The 18162-nt window shown below is 36.9% G+C and overlaps 1 protein-coding gene across 4 annotated transcripts in view; it reads right to left on the bottom strand.

Annotated features, from left to right (window-relative positions):
- Nucleotides 1-18162, bottom strand: part of LOC126812342 (uncharacterized) — a 68284-nt gene that overhangs the window by 33996 nt on the left and 16126 nt on the right. For all 4 annotated transcript variants that reach the window (XM_056098446.1, XM_050538699.1, XM_056098444.1 and 1 more), the window contains exons 3-10: nt 14755-14919; nt 10897-11010; nt 5800-5919; nt 5141-5263; nt 4025-4318; nt 2534-2779; nt 1858-2001; nt 511-639 (exon numbers count right to left, since the gene is read on the bottom strand). In XM_056098446.1, the coding sequence (XP_055954421.1) occupies nt 511-639; nt 1858-2001; nt 2534-2779; nt 4025-4318; nt 5141-5263; nt 5800-5919; nt 10897-11010; nt 14755-14919 (1335 nt within the window). The remainder of the gene's footprint in view (nt 1-510; nt 640-1857; nt 2002-2533; nt 2780-4024; nt 4319-5140; nt 5264-5799; nt 5920-10896; nt 11011-14754; nt 14920-18162) is intronic.

The following is an 18162-nucleotide window of genomic DNA, read 5'->3' as shown; positions in this document are numbered from 1 at the left end:
TTACGTCGCTAGATCCAGTATGAGCGAGGTCTTATTTTCTCACTTAGATGTTCCTTTACATTGTTCAGGTATTCACAGGGACTGCCACGCGACCGTTTAGCGGTAAAAAGTTGCCCAGTAAAATTGACTGGGGCGGTCCATTACTTCGACATTGATTCAATGCTAGCTTCCCTGGACGTAGTGTCGACTGTAAAGAGACCTACGTTCAGAGCTGGACTATATATAGTCAAGCAGTAGTAAGAAATTTTATTTTAATCCATTCAAGTGCCTGTGACACATTGTGCTGGATAATGAGAAGACACTCATTGTTGAAAGGTTGCTCCTTTTATATCTGTAATACATACAAGTTTGTCTTTTATTCAGTGTATATTTACTTTATTTGAACATCATGATGATACTCGTTTATTTGGCAAGCTAGTATTACCAACCCAATTGTCCTCTTTTTCCACCCTGATACCTGTGTGTTTACAAATAGGTTCTATTATTATAGTTCTAGGTAAAATAACTTACCTCCAGTTTCTAATACCAGTATATTCATATTGACAATTTCTTGGAACATACATTTATATGATACACATCCATCTTTAGTGGTAAATGTTGAACCGAGAGCTACATATTCACCAGTTTCATATACGCAACCTAATATTAAAATAGTTGGCAATAAAGTCATAGAGTAGTATAATTACAATGTATATTCCGAACCAAGCATTGAAATAGTGATATATCGGTATAAGTATATCCGTAAGCTAGCTGGAATATAGAGATAGGTTGCAATAATTATATTCGTAGCCAAGCATTAATGTTGTGATATATTGATATAATTATATTCACAGCTAGCATTAAAATAGTAATTGGTTGGTATAATTATATTCACAGCCAAGCATTAATATAGTGATATATTGGTATCATTATATTCGCAGTAAATATTGGTATAATTATATCCCTCTAGCATTAAAATAGTAATTGATTGGTATTATTATAACAATAGACTGGTATAATTATATTTACAGCAAATTAATAATATAGTTATATATTGGTATAATTATATTCGCAACCTAACATTAAGATAGTAAAGATTACTATAATCATTTTCACACCTAGCATTAAAATAGTAAATACTGGTATAATTATATCCCTCCAGCATTAAAATAGTGATAGGTTGGTATAATTATAATTTATAGAATGTATTTATATTCGTCATCTAGCATAAATATATTGACATATTGGTATTTCGCAAATAGCATAAACATCGCGATAGATTGGTATAATTATATTCACAAACTAGCATTAAAGATACATTATGTAAGATTTAGATAAAGAACTAGCCATTCTTGCTATAATAGTTCGAAAGTAGATGATGTAAAATGAATAATTTGAAAATTTCATTCAAATTACTCTATTGCAAGGAAGATATTAGCCTTTGAAGGTTTGACAGACGTGTGCAATAATTTCAACCACCGTACTGGTTGATCGAAGCTAAGTCTCGGTCCTGCATATTTGATTAAATCAAAGTATCGCTGAACCATTCTAATCTATTTAATATCGGAGAAATATGATGCCATCGAGAGTTGATTAAGGCCTGGATCAGTTAATTAATGTCTAATTAATACTTTAGAAAACATTTCAGGCCTAAAGAAAGACCTGCAATAGGCAGATTTAGCTCTTGCATAATGCATGTTTAATATAGTGATAGATTGGAATAATTGTATTCGTATATAACATTAAAATAGTGACAGATTGGTGTAATTGTAGTGGTAGATTGGTTTAATTAGGTTCGCATTAAAATAGGGATAGATTAGTACGATTTTATTCGTAACCTAGCATTATAGATTGATATGACTATCGATATATACTTACCGCAATCAAGAGGTTTATAATGACACAGGTTAATCATTGTGTTATTGTCAGCGGTTGATATTCTAGGTAGACTTCCGTTTAACTCTCGTTCAAAACCTTCATCGGCATCCGCAAAACTGAAAAACTCTTTCTCATACCGCATAGCTGAAAACAAGAATATAAATTATTCAAGATGGGGGAGGTGGGGGGATATAAGATACTAAAAACAAACAACAAAACAATAATGTGTTAAGTTTTAACATAAATGAGTTCAAGTCTAATGAAAGTGCACTATCTGAAGCGAAGCCAAAACACGTGACTGTAAGCTTAGTTTATACAGTACAAACTCAAAGAAACAATACTAGGAATATAACAGGGGCCTGTTTCACGAAATTTTAACTAAGATAAAATCCAAATTTTAGTAATTTGATTGGATACTATTAGATTGATTTTAGTGCTTAGCGAATCAAAATTGAAGTATCTACTAAAATTTGGATTTTATCTTTAGTTAAGATATCGAGAAACAGGGCCCAGGGCCCTATTTCACGAAATTCTAACTAAAGATAAAATCCTTAGTAGATACTTCAATTTTGATTGGCTAAGCACTAAAATCAATCTAATATTATCCAATCAAATTACTAAAATTTGGATTTTATCTTAGTTAAAATTTCGTGAAACAGGCCCCAGATTGACATACCTCTAACTTTCTGACATTCCGTCTCATTCTCCGCCATAAATAGCACAAATGGTCTGTCAGCAGGCAAAATGAGTTCAGTTTCCAGGTCACCATCATAACGACAACAGAAGTGCAATAGCGTAGAGGTCTCCAAGAATTCACCGTCAGGTAAGGTACCGTTCACACTACCATTAACATACATTTCTTCTCCGTCAATTGTTATATTACCTTCAAAGTCGATCATTTTAACATATCCTTCAGAGAAATCTGAAAATAAGGTTTAAAAGTAGGTTTTACGTAATATCAGATCAAGCTTTGGTTAACCAGAATTCAGTTTAATATTTTTGATTAGATAAATAAAAGCTTTACCAGCTTGCTGGAGGTCGGGTGTTCGATCCCTGCATTGGCCGAGAAAGTTCACCCAGATTTTCCAGCGTGGTTCCCCCTTGTCAGTGATGCAGGACGGAGGCCTAACAAGGACAGCTGTCTAGTCATTCGGATGAGACCAAAAAACGAGGTCCCCGTGTACACATTGGCGTAAAAGATCCCATGACAATTGGAATTCGATATAAGAGTAGGCCGTAGTGCCGCTGTCCGGGCAAAATTTCCCTCATAGCACACTGTATGGCGTATTTCCGTCTTCATTAGCCCAGTTCGGAGCAAAACAGTAGGACGTTAAACCCCATTTCATTTCATTTCATTTTCGTATTTTACACTGATTTTGAATATTTTAAATTTATTAGTCGGTTTCTGAAAAATTAATGAAACAAATAATGTTCAATGCCCGAAAGATCTAGATATCGGCCAAAACCTGAGACGTCCGGTTTCTGGCATATGCATTTCAAATAAAAGAATGGACTGGCAGTCTATGCTATAATATGGGATCAGTATTCTGAAATGAAAAAGGTGTTCGTAATGTTTTACGAAATAATATGAGTTGGAATCTGATAAGGGCAGGGGTGGTGAGGACGTGGGGACTTTATTTCAGGCACTTCTATCCCCGTAAATATTATATTAATTTTTACCTGTCTGCATGAGAAATCAATTAAATTTTCCTAAGTATGTTACATACCAATGAGAGTATTCACCTATCATTTCATTTCATTAACCGACTTGTTAAATTTTATACCACTGCTGAATGCGCTGCTTGTAGTCAAAGTCTCTATGTGCAGAAAATCCACTGTGGACTGTCTTAACGCATGGGTACACATGTATGTTGTGACTTGTAAATACTATACTATACTAAACTACATGTATAAATATTTGTTATTGTGGACATACGCGGACATACGGTAATTTGTTTCTGGTAAAAGGCAAGATCTTGATCTGGCGGTTCTGGTAAAATCTCAACGTGAATACCATTTCTCACGTTATATGGAGCTGGGTTTTGTTTTTCGATATTAGTGCCAACACTCCTGCTGTGCAAGCATCTAATCTGTCAGCCTTAACGCGCATTTTGATAACTTCGGTGAATAATGAAAGAGATTGTTAAAAGGTCCACAAAAAACTTACTTTTGGGGCAAGAATCGTTGAATCTAAGGATACAGTATCTGCCCTTTTCCCAGTAGGTATGGTATATAGGCATAAAACCTTCTCTGAGATAATCTTCATGAGTACAAAATCGATGTTCCATGACAAATTCAGTATGGTTTCCATCCATTTCGAAGTCATTAACATCATTATAAAAATTGCCACCTTCACTATAATGGACTCTTTCGCCTTCGTCCCAGATCTCCTCCACATTACTAGGACAACCAGTTTGAGGTTTGAGTAGACCCCAGTTACCTCTTGGCCACAACATCACCTCTGCATAAATAAAAACGAGAAATAATTTTAAAAGTGATTCTCGACCCTTATAGTAAAATAACATTCATTCTTTTTGGTGGCGTTTATAGTATGGGGGCGGATTAGGTGTAAGCACGGCCGTCGCAGCGGCTTTGTGTCCATGCAAATATTTCCAGAAGAAGAGATTTGTGGGGAGTAAGGGTTGGGTAAACAGGGAAGCGGTAGAATTTCTTTTTACAGAGGGAACCACGGTGGTTCAGTGAGTAGGACGCTGGCTCGTTAACCTGGCGGTCCCGTGTTCGATCCATGCGTTGGCACAGAAAGTTCATCGGGACTTTCCGGCGTGGTTCCCCCTTGTCAGTGGTGTAAGACGAAGGACCTGGCAAGGGACAACGTATCGTCATAGTATGCCGTAGCGCCGCTGTCCTGGCAAAATTCCCTTCATTGCACACTGCATGGCGTATGTCCGTCTTCATTAGCCCATTCGGGGTAGAACATTAGGACTTAAAACCCCATTTCATTTCATTTCTTTCCATAGATCTTGTCAGAGTAAACATGCTTTATATACCAGTTGGGCTAATGTAGACATGCACCCACCAAGAAGTGAGCTATGACGGATATTTTGCTCTGTCAAGGATCTTAAACGAACTGTTAATGGTATTCACGGATACCCGGTCTTTAATCGCGTCCGTACGACTTTATGCTTTTTCCTTGCCAAACGGTGCTTCCTGCACCACTTACAAGTGGAAACTAGATTGGAAAATGGAACTTTATCGGCCCAAACCATGATCAACGCAGGGACCTTCTGATCAGTGGACGAGTAGGTGAGATATATGATATTACCAGGTAGATGTATTTGTATTTTAGTTTCTGTGGTTACGTCTGGCAAACATTGGAAGACATTGCAAGCATCGTTCCATACCGAATGTAGTTGTTGACAGCCTTGGGTTAAACCAGCATTACACCCTAAAATAATGGCACAAATTTAAACTAAAATTACATAAACCAAATCACTGATAGGCAATTCTGGGGAGATGCATTCAGGGAGAATAAAGATTAACAAAGTGTCAACATTAAATATCAAAACGAATCTTAAACAGATAACTGCCGAATTACTGCAACAAGCGGTCACTTAGATCGTACTGGTGACCTCCGAGATAATTCTTATGGGGAGTTAGGAGCCGTGGGGTCAAATTGGGATATTTCTGGCGGGTACCCAGCTTTTCACCCAAGGTATGTTTTAGTGAAATATTCATAAAATGATTTTTTTATGTAAGGCGTACTTTCGTATTTATATATGAAGGCAGTATTACATGACAAGGCTAGAGTAGGTTGTTCTAGAGCGCTCCACGACCCTACCCCTTGTGCTCGGTGCCCAGTTGTACCTTAATGGGTTTTCTTCGGATACCGTTTGGGGTAACTGATACATCAAAGTCTCTCTCTCTCTCTCTCTCTCGCTCTCTCTCCCTCTCTCAAATATATATAATCAATAAATAACTTACCAACAACAACTTTTACAAGTTCATAACAGGTACCAACTATTTGACATTCATATGTATTACAGTTCTCTTCAACTCTTTCACCAACCAAATAACATTGTGCTCCCATGTTACTCATACAACCTATAAATTACAATATGGAATCACACAATAGTCAGGTATTTTAGGACCATATCTGAAATGGATGGGGACGTTCCGCACAAAAGCGCCAAATTTTATCCAGTTGCTATGCTGTTCCTCCAAATATTATTATGTCGGCCATCTTGGATCTTCAAGATGTCCGCTATGCTAAAACCTATCTGTACCAATACGTCAGCATCTAATTCACCTTGGGTAGCAACCTGGGTGTCTAAAGCTACAATTTCCTCCAATGAAAATATAAAGTTCGACACCAAGATTGCGATCCTAAGTGGTTTAGAAGCTGCGATATTGGCAGATATAGGTTTTTACATAGCGGAAATCTTGAAGATCCGAGATGGTCTCCATAATACATTTCTTATCATATGAAACTGTCATACGCTGTCTTTGTACAATATATATCAGCTCCGCTTAAGCACGGATCTCTTAAGTAGACACTTCTCTGTGTGAAGCACGTGCGCGCTGTATCATAAGGTCTGTCACTGAGTCAACTGGCGTTGTTTCGATTCCCCGATTGTACATAACAAGGAGTAGGGTCGCCTGTCCAACCTCATGGGTTTTCTCCGGGTCCTCCTTAAGACCCCTACGCACAAGCGAATTATTGAAATAAAATTGAACCATGTGTTAGTCCCGAAATTACCTAGTTTATGTCGGGTGGTCGTTAAACCGCATTTCTCTCTCTCTCCCTTTCCCGTCTCACCCTTTTGAAGGCGATTTTGTTGGCTTTTTGGTGTAGAATCTAAGAAACTGGTTTGAATGTACATTTTGGGACAGGTTTTGGTCAATATATATGATTTTGAGGCGGGGGGGGGGGGGGGGATAACAGAGTTAAGAGATTGGTTACTTTGAAATGTATAGGGCGGGTAGGTGCATGCTTACTAGTATAGCTACATCAGTTAGTGTCTCTCAAGATTTCTGTGGTGATCCGTATACATGTACATATTGCCACATGTTGCTGTGATAGAAAGTGCTCAACCCAGCGAAAATTTGTTAACGATTTAACATTAGAGTCAATGGGGAAGTTAATGGTGTTCTGTGGCCAATTGTAAAGACAGTTTCGCCCACTGAGGTCATGGTGGCCATTTTGTTACTCAATCTGTAAGTTTAATAGATGAACATTAACACAAAATAAAGATAAAATTATGAGTTTCAGTGAAAACGGACAGAATGATAGTTCTGTATAATAAATAGTCAGTCAGAGGAGGGAACTGTGTAAGACTATATATGTATGGCTCTGGTGCCGCCTATTTTGAAAATAACAACAGGGTATATATAATTTAATATACATGTATTTTACAAAAAAATAGAACGATAAACCTAAAACTGTATTATAAACTAAGGTATATGACTTTATTTAGAAAGGTCTATAAACTTGTATATAGACATTTACCTACTAAAGGTATGCTACGTGGATCTGTCACTAACACGTGTTGTCATCCAGCTAGCAAACAAAATAGATTTATTCATTATTTCATCGATTATGTATTGTGTGTTTTATTTTCCTCGCCAATTTGAATAACTAATGGGCTTTAAATTGACTGAAATTGATACATGACGTAAAATTTCATAATATTAATTTATCAGATGAATAGCCATGTTTCATATTTGTCAAAACGTTATGCGACTTTTATGTTATTGTTATACATGGCCTGGCTAGATTTATTTTACAAGGCAAACTTAAGTACATTAAAATATTCAATATTCATGCTGTTCCTTAAAGTTTATTTGAGTTCACTTTTAATTTAAAAGCTTTAATATATTCAATATTCATGCTTTTCCTTAAAGTTTATTTGGTTTTACTTTAGATTTATGTGTATTTATATTTACTATAGAAAGCTCTGTATTCGCAATCTCCTATTTCCTTATAAACCTATAGCGGTAAATCTCTCATAAGATTATAACTCGCTCAATGGTCTCTATAGTAAGCATACCGATTTGGCATACGTTTGCTGCTGTATTTTGGTCACGCGTCGCCGTTTGGATGCGAATCCAACCAAAGGGACTGTTTATTTCGATATTATAAATAATTATTTTAACATTTAATACACAACTCCGACGCGTACATTCACTCATAATGAACAGTGCGTTGAGGGCCAATTCGGGTCACACGGCTAAGTATGTTTACATCACGTGGTTTGTCATATTCCTGAAGCAATGGCCCGAGAAATCCCTCTCTGGTCATTGCTGGATTGGCTTCTGATATTGAGCTTTTGAGGGGGTGTGTCTATTCTTCCCGTTCAATCAAATCTATCCCAAGTACAGCAACAGAATTGAAATGAAATGAAATGAATGAAATGAAATGGAGTTTAACGTCCTACTGTTCTGCTCCTATACTGGGCTAATGAAGACGGGCAAACGCCATACAGTGTCCTATGCGGGAAATTTTGCCCGGGCAGCGGCACTATCGCCTACTCTTATATCGAATTCCAACTGCCAAGGGATCTTTTACGTGCATTCCAATGTATACACGGGACCTCGGTTTTTCGTCTCATCCGAAGGACTAGACAGCTGTCCTTGTCAGGCCCTCCGTCCTGCATCACTGACAACGGGGAACCACACCGGAAAATCTGGTACAGCAACAGGACAGCCCTTGGTTTAATCTGGGGTCTTCTCTAAAACTTTGGACAGTGATTTAAGGTATTAAAAACGGTGAAGGTATTGTTCGTCTCCATATAGTATTGTGTTGATAGCCTCGTTTGTCATGCAATTAGTTTTTTTCTGCAATGTTCTGCTACGCATTGGTTAATTGGGCATAATAAAATCGTGAGTCATGGACTTAACGCTATGCTTGATCCAATTTGGTGTTCTGTTTAAAGCGTACTGATATTGTTACGCAGTTAGCTATTACTTGTTAATCAGACTATTGATCAGTCATAATTTGGAACAGAAATTTGCTTCCTTTACAGCAGTGTTAAGTGGGCTTAGCTCTAATCAAACGAAGCACTGCGAGGAGTATGGTGGTTTGTTTGACACCCGGCAAGTGAGAGATATTTCGTTTGCTTGAATGGTGTCTGCTCCTGCTGACAGTGTTTTTATTTATTTCATCGGGCTTATGGCACATATATATACATATATACATAAATATATATATATATATATATATATATATATATATATATATATTGAATTAAATGTATAAATTTCCAAAGTATGTAAACATCGGACACCCACGTATCGGAATATGAGATACATCTTCTATAGGTCTACAGTAATGCCGTATACAGATTCGAGCCAAGCAATTCTCAAGAAGAAATGGGTGAATAAAGGAAAGGTCGTTCACGTCGACATTATGTGCCAAAATGCATTATATTATATGTCTCACATGCCCATTATTTCGGTCTGTTTATGTTGAAAAACACTCTCTGCAGGCACAAAAACATCGAAGCAGACGAAATAGATGCCACTTCCAAGCTGTCAAACAAACCACGTAATGTAAACAATTAACCATGTGGCGTGAATTGGGTCACAGCGTACTGTTCAGTATGACTGAATTTATGCGACGGCTATGTGTACTAAACATTAAAAAAACCCCATAAATTCGTGTTTCTAATATCCTAATAAACAGCCCATTTGATCAGATTTTTGACCAAACGACGACGCGTGAACAAATACAGCAGTAAACTTATGCCAAATCTGTATGATTACAATATATAAAGATCCGCGAGCGTGTTGAACCAACTATAACGTCACTTCCGGTTTTAATAAAAAAAATAATTCCTCGCTTACCAAAACATTTTTGTGTTACAGAGGGGATTATTTATGAATATATATTTAAGATTTATGGAAACCTTGTTGAAAATCGTTGGTCTTCACCCTTAACACTCTACAGATAGCAATTATTGAATATGAACTAAAAAATTCAGAGGGTGACGCCCCTTGAATCCGAAAGATAGGGGGTGCTCGATGGTCAGTCCAGAACGTTCCGAACTGACGGAATTGCAATCGATTGACGCGGAACTGTACAGCTATGTAGCATTGGCGATTCAAAGACTGTTGACTTAATAGCTCTTCAATGGGTTTGGTACGTGTATCGGCAGAACAGGGGCGGGTTAAAAACTGATCCTTGAGACAAGCCACATCAGAAGACAGGTTCAGGTACCGATTTGACAATCACCGCAAGGAGACGGGTTCAGGTACCGATTCGACAATCACCACTGACGGTGGTTTTTCTGTCACCCAGAGTATATTAGCTATATGTTGCCATGGAACAATTTGTAAAGTTCTTCCGAATAAGGTATTCAGTGTTGAAAAAAGCTGGTTTGGCGTCGCTGAGTAATTCTTAATAGTCCTGTTATAGCAAAGATTTTTTAATCGCACATATTTTGACTTGACAGGTGGGTGCCCCTTCAGTTATTTGGAAAGTGTACTGTTAAACAGATTAAAAAGGGTTTCTAAATCATCTGGCTGACTAAAAGTGAGATCTGAATTTGCCAATATCTATCTCTTTTATATTTGTAAGCTGATAAAGCACACTTCAGTATCACTTAATATAAGTCAAAGTGATCAAGAAGTGTGAATAACATGTTGCTTGAGTGTTAAAGCCGAGGTAACAGACTAATCCGATACCACAAAACCAGTCAATCACAATGTTAGTCAGTTAAGCAGTCTAATGCAACCCCATTGCAAACCTCATGGTTATATCTGTGGTTTAAATGATAGGATATGTACTTTAATGACGATCGCCATTAATAATAATCATGGTGAGATGAGGTTGATCCGAAAACAAATATAATTTTATCAACAAATTGTATAACATTTATAAACAGGAAGTTAACAAATGTTCACCTGAATCTTCTTAGAGAATGTACATTTCCCTTTTTCAACCAAGGAGGTAATGGTGAACATATAAGACAACAATTTATTCCGATCCCATTGCCCAAGATTGCAGGTAATAAATAACATTCATTATTAATAATGTCCACGAAAAACTGACGCAGTGGATCTAATAATGGCTCATCTTACCTCCTTGAACTAATCTATATTTAGCTGTGTTTCCTTCCAAGACAACTGTATACTGAAAACAACCAATTTCCCAAGTTTCATTGACCATTTTACACTCTCCGTTAAACATGACTCCTGTAAATAAAGAAACTAGAGTTAATGACAAGAAATATGGCCATCGTTTTACATATTCCACCATGCGCATTCAGGAATATATTTTCAGTCTGAACCAGTAATATTTGGCCTTCGCCAAAGCAATCACACAAATGAATAGATGATCGCAAAGTTAAGTTATGTCAAAAACATTTTAGATTAAATAATATCAAAAATAATTTAGATTAAATTATATTAATAGTATTTTAGATTAACTAATATCAAAAATATTTTAGATTAAATTATATCAATACGGAAGCGTATAGGGCTCATGCAAAATTTTGTAGAAGAACTCGAGATCCTGCGATCCTGTGATACTTTCTCGAAATCTCAATGTTCTCGAAATCCCCTAATAATTTTCTCGAGAATCTCCCATCCTGTGTTAACGATCTCGAGAAATTAAGTTCATGTTCTCGGGATCCTGCCATCCTGTGTAAATGTTCTCGAGATCTCAGGTATTTTTATGTGTACGCGTAGTTTTAACGTATTTTCAGCGCCCCACAACCTGTCATTTCGGAGTCCCTCGGCCCCCCCCCCCCCGCCTCCACATACACACTTTCCTGAAAACCTTAATAGCGCCACCGAGCCTACATGTTTTAACGGATTTGTTTCAAATTTAGTGTAAAGCATTGGGGCCATGTGAGGACGGTCCCTGTCACTTCTAGCGCACCTTATCGTTCTGGAGTTATTCCCCTTATCGGAAAAATTTGTTAACTCAATAGAGGCTACAGTTTTTAACTGATTTTGTTTTTCAAATTTGGTGTGAAGCACTAGGACCTTTCGATTTTCAGTACTCCTCAAACTTCTGTTCGAGAGTTACCCTCTTTGTATTTCTTTAAAATATGTTACGATGATAGGACGAACCTTATCGATATTCAGCATTCTGTGACCTTCTGTTCCTTAATATACCCCCTCCCCGCCTGCTCCCTGAAAGCCTTGTTCACGCCATAGAGGCTTCACTTTGTTTTTCAAATGTGGTGTGAAGCACTAGGACCTTTCGATTTTCAGTACTCCTCAAACTTCCGTTCGAGAGTTACCCTCTTTGTATTTCTTTAAAATATGTTACGGTGAGAGGACGAACCTTATCGATATTCAGCATTCTGTGACCTTCTGTTCCTTAATATACCCCCCTCCCCGCCTGCTCCCTGAAAGTCTTGTTCACGCCATAGAGGCTTCACTTTTAAAATTTTGTGTGAAGCTTTGGGGTCATGAACTTTATTGATATTCAATGGTTAGCGATCTTCCGTTCCGAAGTTATACTCTCCATTCTTTGAAAACCTTGTTTTTAACGGATTTCCGAAATTCAGTGTTCCGCGACAAGGATGACCCCTGTTAATTTTCAGCAATATAAGGTTTTCTGTCCCAGAGATATAACAAGCACGTGAACACGATAGAGATTAGATTACTTGAAGAATGCTACATCCTTATTCAATTTATTAAACAACCAAGTTTTCCTTTCGAATAATCTGCTGTTGAGACATAGATGCTGCGTGGGAACCCTATTTATTTTCGGTGGAACAATGAACTTTATTGATTTGCAGCAATCCCTGGCGTTTTGTTATGGCGTTATTCCTATTTTCCGTTAAACCTTGTGAACGCGTTAGAACCCAGAGTTTTTAATTTTTTTTCGATTTAAAACCAGCTCCGAAGCATTTGTGCCACAAGACAATAAACTCTGTGTCTAGCTTTATTCTAAAACAAAATATGGTCTGAAAACCATGCAAAACATGACATTTTCTATTAAACGTAGCCCAAACATTAAATTGAAATAATTTAACAAGCATGTCTGTAATTCAAAGCTAACGTGGTAGGGTTTTTGAATTTCATATTTGGTGTGAAGTATTTGGGCCATAAGACGATGAACCCTATCGATTTTAATCATATTTCAAATTTAGTGTAAATCATGGGTACCCTATCGATTGTCCGTTTATTCTTTCATTAGTTAGCAGTTTTCCTTTGTAACAAATGTTAGAGTATTTTTTGTTATCAAATTTGGTGCGAAGTATTGGGCCAATGGTTGCATCACAACGTGGAGACACTATCATATAAGGTTTCATATTAACTCGGGATCTCGAGAAAATTTACCCAGGATGTCAATATCTCCAGAACATTAACTCGAATTCTCGAGAAAATTTACACAGGATGTCAATATCTCAGTAAAATTATCAGGGGATTTCGAGAAAATTAAATTGAGATCTCGAGAAAATTACCAGGTGATCACGGGATTTCGAGAAAGTATCACAGGATCGCAGGATCTAGAGACCTTCTACAAAATTTTGCATGACCCCTATACGCTTCCGTAATATCAAAACTATTTTAGATTAAATTATATCAAAAAATAATTTAGATTAAATTATATCAAAAATTAATTTAGATTAAATTATATCAAAAAATAATTTAGATTAAATTATATCAAAAAATAATTTAGATTAAATTATATCAATAGTATTTTAGATTAAATTATATCAAAAATATTTTAGATTAAATTATACCAAAACTATTTTAGATCAAATTATATCAAAAATATTTTAGATTAAATTATAGCTTATCAAACTTAATGAAAATTTAAGCGTTTTATTTGACCATAAAACGTTTTTCATATAAACGAGAATTCAACCGTTTCGGCATTATAAAAATTAAATAATTCCCATTTCTCCTTCTCTAATGGTCAAATGTATAAGCTGTCATGTCAGCATATGGTTCAATCATTTTCATAATTTAAACTTTTCTTATTATGATAAATCACGCGTTAAGTTACTACAACATATTCCATTGTAAACTTTGATATATTGACTACTTTCAGTATTCAAGAGTAATAATATACTTAATAAATCCATTATTATATCCATTATATATATTGACGTTTAATTTAATGTTGATTTGAACGTCGTCGTGTCTAAACAAATAAGTCTTATATATCAGCGTTTAGTCCGAAATTCACCACAATTCAAACTGATTGAGTAGGAGTTATCATTACTTATTTGTATTCTATGGAATACGATTCCTGTTTATTACTGAGCCACGTTTCAACTAGGCTTCCCCTAGACTTTATCAACATATATATACATGTTAAAATACATGTCCCTCAGAATATATACATGTTACAATACATGTATCTCAGAATATAAAATATATATACATGTTACAATTCTGAGGGACACAATAACTGTTTGTTACTGAGTGAAATTTTGACATCATATCTTGATAAAGTCTAGGAGAAACCTATAGTTGAAACGTAGCTCAGTAATAAACAGGAATCGTATACCACAGTATTGTTTCCTGTGTATGTCCAGTTCATTTACTATACATTGAAACCAAGTGTTAAATATAGCTGATTATATTTCTTTTCATCGATACATGGGTTAGGTTTACATGCAAGCGCCAATTTAGTTTTGTTTTGGTTTTTTAAAGTAATGCAGTGAAAATGTAGCAAGTCTTATTTTTAATAATTTATAATGTTTTAAATATGAGTGTACGAATAAACAAGAAACATTAGATTGTAACAGGAGTCGACTGGTCGTACGGAAATTGGAGCTAGCGCCGCCAGGTAAAATTATAGATAGCTGGGCTGGATACAAATAGTCAAATACTGCCGAAAAACAATTCACGAATCATGGGGCATTATATGGCAAACGAACATAATTAAAAACTGATATCTAAGCTTTTTAATGGGTAAAAGGTTGCCATGATTGGTAAGTCGTTCCTGAAAAATGCTATGTATCTTACCGATACTATCGAATTGGTAGTAGCCATTTTCTTGACATTTGTATGTTACACAGCTATCTCCTTTCTTGCTCCATGTTTCACCTGGATCATAGTAGGTACCATCCATGTAACATGAACATATCCATGGCTGACAATATTGGAACACATTAACATTGCTGTCATTTGCTGAAATTATATAATCACATACACTTACCATACGTCGTTCAATAACCTTAACTCGATGTAGAGAGATATATAGAGAGAAATGGCGTTTAACATCCACTCGACACAAACTAGGTCATTTCGGGACTAACACATGGTTCAATTTTATTTCATTAATTCGCTTGCGCGCAGGGGTCTTTAGTAGTGAGAGGAAACCGGAGGACCCGGAGAAAACCCACGAGGTTGGACAGGCGACCCTACCCCTTGTCATGTACAACCGGGGAATCGAAATCATTCGCCCCCCCCCCATCCCGATGCAAGCACATACATTATAAACAAGAGGTCCTGGCACGAGGCAAGCAAATGCACATAAATTGTGGTACAACGACCGATCCCTGTGGAACACCAAATTTCAAAGCAGTATTGATTTACACGAAGAAGCCCGTGCTTTTATTTATTCTAAAATAAACTGAAAAGGAGTCTGATCGTTATAATGTTTAGATAACCATGAAATTGCATTATGGATTTCAGATTAAATTATGTTATTATGTCACAATGGACTTGTAATGGGATTTGCATACATGATGGTATATGGATTTTAATTTTAATATTCCATGTTATACAATCACTTTAGAATTTAAAAAAAAAACAACCTCAAAATCTGTGACCACATTAGTTCTTCAATGCAAAGTATGTTTTAGAATAAAAATATAATAATTTATTTACAACAAAATTATTAGGTTGTTGTTGGTAAGTTATTTATTTGTTATTCGTTTCAGAGAGAGAGAGAGGATGATGGGTGGGATGGGGTAAGTATATACCCCTATTAGTGTCACGTACAAGTGTGGCATCGAAACTACTAAAGACAGATCTTATGATCTAAAGCGCACGGTGATAATCGAGTTGCAAAGTTCAAGGTTCATTCAATATCAAGGTTTCCGCGGAGTTCGCGATGTCACAACCTCTGATTGGACGCTACTGTCCACGTGTCTGTAGATAACATAGCTATAAGTTCGGGAATTGTGAAGAAACAGGCAACGGCCAGATGTTGTAAAACTCGCAGTCGTTGCTTCAGGAACATGAAAAACAGCGGACCACGATGTATGTAAACAGAGACATTGTTTTAATATAGAAATTTAGAGCGAGCGCGACCAAAATTTCTACCTTCTATAACAGAATAATTTAGATCTATAACACTGCATTTTCAGTTTGGAAATATCTGGTACCGATTGTCGGGTTGGTAATTTATATATCTAATATACTATTCAAAAAAAGTAGGGGATATTTGATTTTTAAGTGTTATTAAAGTCACCTAATGAAACTGACGAAGAAACAAATGACAAAATGAAATGAAGTTCACATTCATCGATTTATTCCAAATGATCGTTAGACTAAGTAAGGCACAGACTGACCATTATAAGGGTAAAATGATACCCGGGGTCAAACAGCAAAGTTACCACAGCATCACAACCAAGTCAGTAACGGGTAAATCCTCCTCTGTTTGCCAAACAAGCATTGATCCGACGTGGCATACTCCTAATGAGACGTCTAAGGTCATTTTGGTCCAGACTGTCCCATTCCTGTTGCAACGCAGCAGCAAGTTCTTGGACATTGGCAGGACGTTGTTGACGTTGACGTAACCTCTGTCCAAGCATGTCCCAGACATGCTCGATGGGGGAGAGGTCGGGACTCAGTGCTGGCCAAGGTAATGTGGTGATGTTCTGTTGTTGGAGGTAACCTGTAACGATCCTGGCCCTGTGACATCTTGCGTTGTCATCCTGGAAGATGAAACGGCGGCCATGACGTCGTGCGAACGGCACAACATGGACTGCCAAGATGTTGTCCCGGTAGTACTGGCCTGTAACACGCCCTGCAACAACATGTAAAGCCGTTCTTCCAGCAACAGTGATGCCTCCCCACACCATAACAGAACCACCCCCAAATCGATCATGTCTGATGACGTTAACGTCTTGGAAGCGCTCGTTTCCACGACGCCACACCCTCCTACGTCTGTCCAAAAAATCAACAGTGAACCTTGACTCATCTGAAAACATCACATTGCTCCAGCGTCGATTATCCCAGTGTTGACGATCCCTACACCAACGACGTCTTGCCTGAATGTGATGATCTCTCAAACAAGGGATCACGCGAGGACGTCGGGCGCGAAGGTGACCCCTATGCAGTCGATTCCGAATCGTCTGGCCACTCACTCTCACACCAGTGTCTGTTTGAAGACGAGCGCTGATCTGATTTGCTGTGATGACACGATTTCTCAAGGCCAAGGTACGGATAAATCGATCCTGGGCTTGAGTTGTCGCCCTTGGTAGACCTGAGCGTGGTCTGTCCTGTACACATTGTGTATCACGGTATCTGGACCATAGCCTGCTTATGACAGACTGAGAAACATTCATCGTCCGCGCCACAACCGCCTGTGTTGTGCCGATCTGTAGCATGCCAAGGGCACGTAACCTTTCATTTTGGGTAAGCCGACGCATATCAAAATTTGTTTTCTGGTCACTAAAACAATTAAACTGATGTTTCCACCCTGGAATTCAATGCCACAATGACTGTAACATTCAAAGTCAGAGTCGTGCAAATCTTGGGTTGGACCCCCATGATGATCCCAAGCATCACCTGCATTCCATGCGGTAGCTATTGGTGCGTTTGGGCGTCACATGTAACTGGAAATGTTTCTTCTGTTAGGTTCTATAGTGACTTTTTTCGTAGTCATTTGCATATTTTAGTATTATGCCCCCAAAATCAAATATCCCCTACTTTTTTTGAATAGTATATTTATTATTAGATTTTTGATGTCATGCCGATATTAAACTTTTATACAATTATAACTGATTTCCAAAATAAAACCTTTTGTTAGCGTATACTTCACCAGCTGTTTATACACTTATATATTGATATATATTTAAACAAATATATTTCAGTCGTCTTTTTGATAAATCTTTTTCGCTATTTGTTTTTTGAGAAACTGAGAAATAATATTTCTTTGTATTGATTGCTTTAAAATGAATTGCTAATAATGTGTCGTCCGCGTTTAAAATTATAAGTAATATTATTCCTGCCAGATTCAAGATGTTTTCTCTAAGTTTCGATATTAATTGGATTAGAATATATGTGTTTATTATTGTAGCAATGGCAATCGAGACTACACTATTTTTGTCAAAACCTCAAATATTCAGATCTGCGCTCAAAATAAAATTTTCAAAATATTCATTATATTCTATTTTTAAACTATTATAGCAAGAACGATCA

This window comes from Patella vulgata, chromosome 2, assembly GCF_932274485.2.
Source record: "Patella vulgata chromosome 2, xgPatVulg1.2, whole genome shotgun sequence".
Lineage (NCBI taxonomy): Eukaryota > Metazoa > Mollusca > Gastropoda > Patellidae > Patella > Patella vulgata.
The sequence above is the reverse complement of the archived record's forward strand: the minus strand, read 5'-3'. Positions and strand labels throughout refer to the sequence as shown.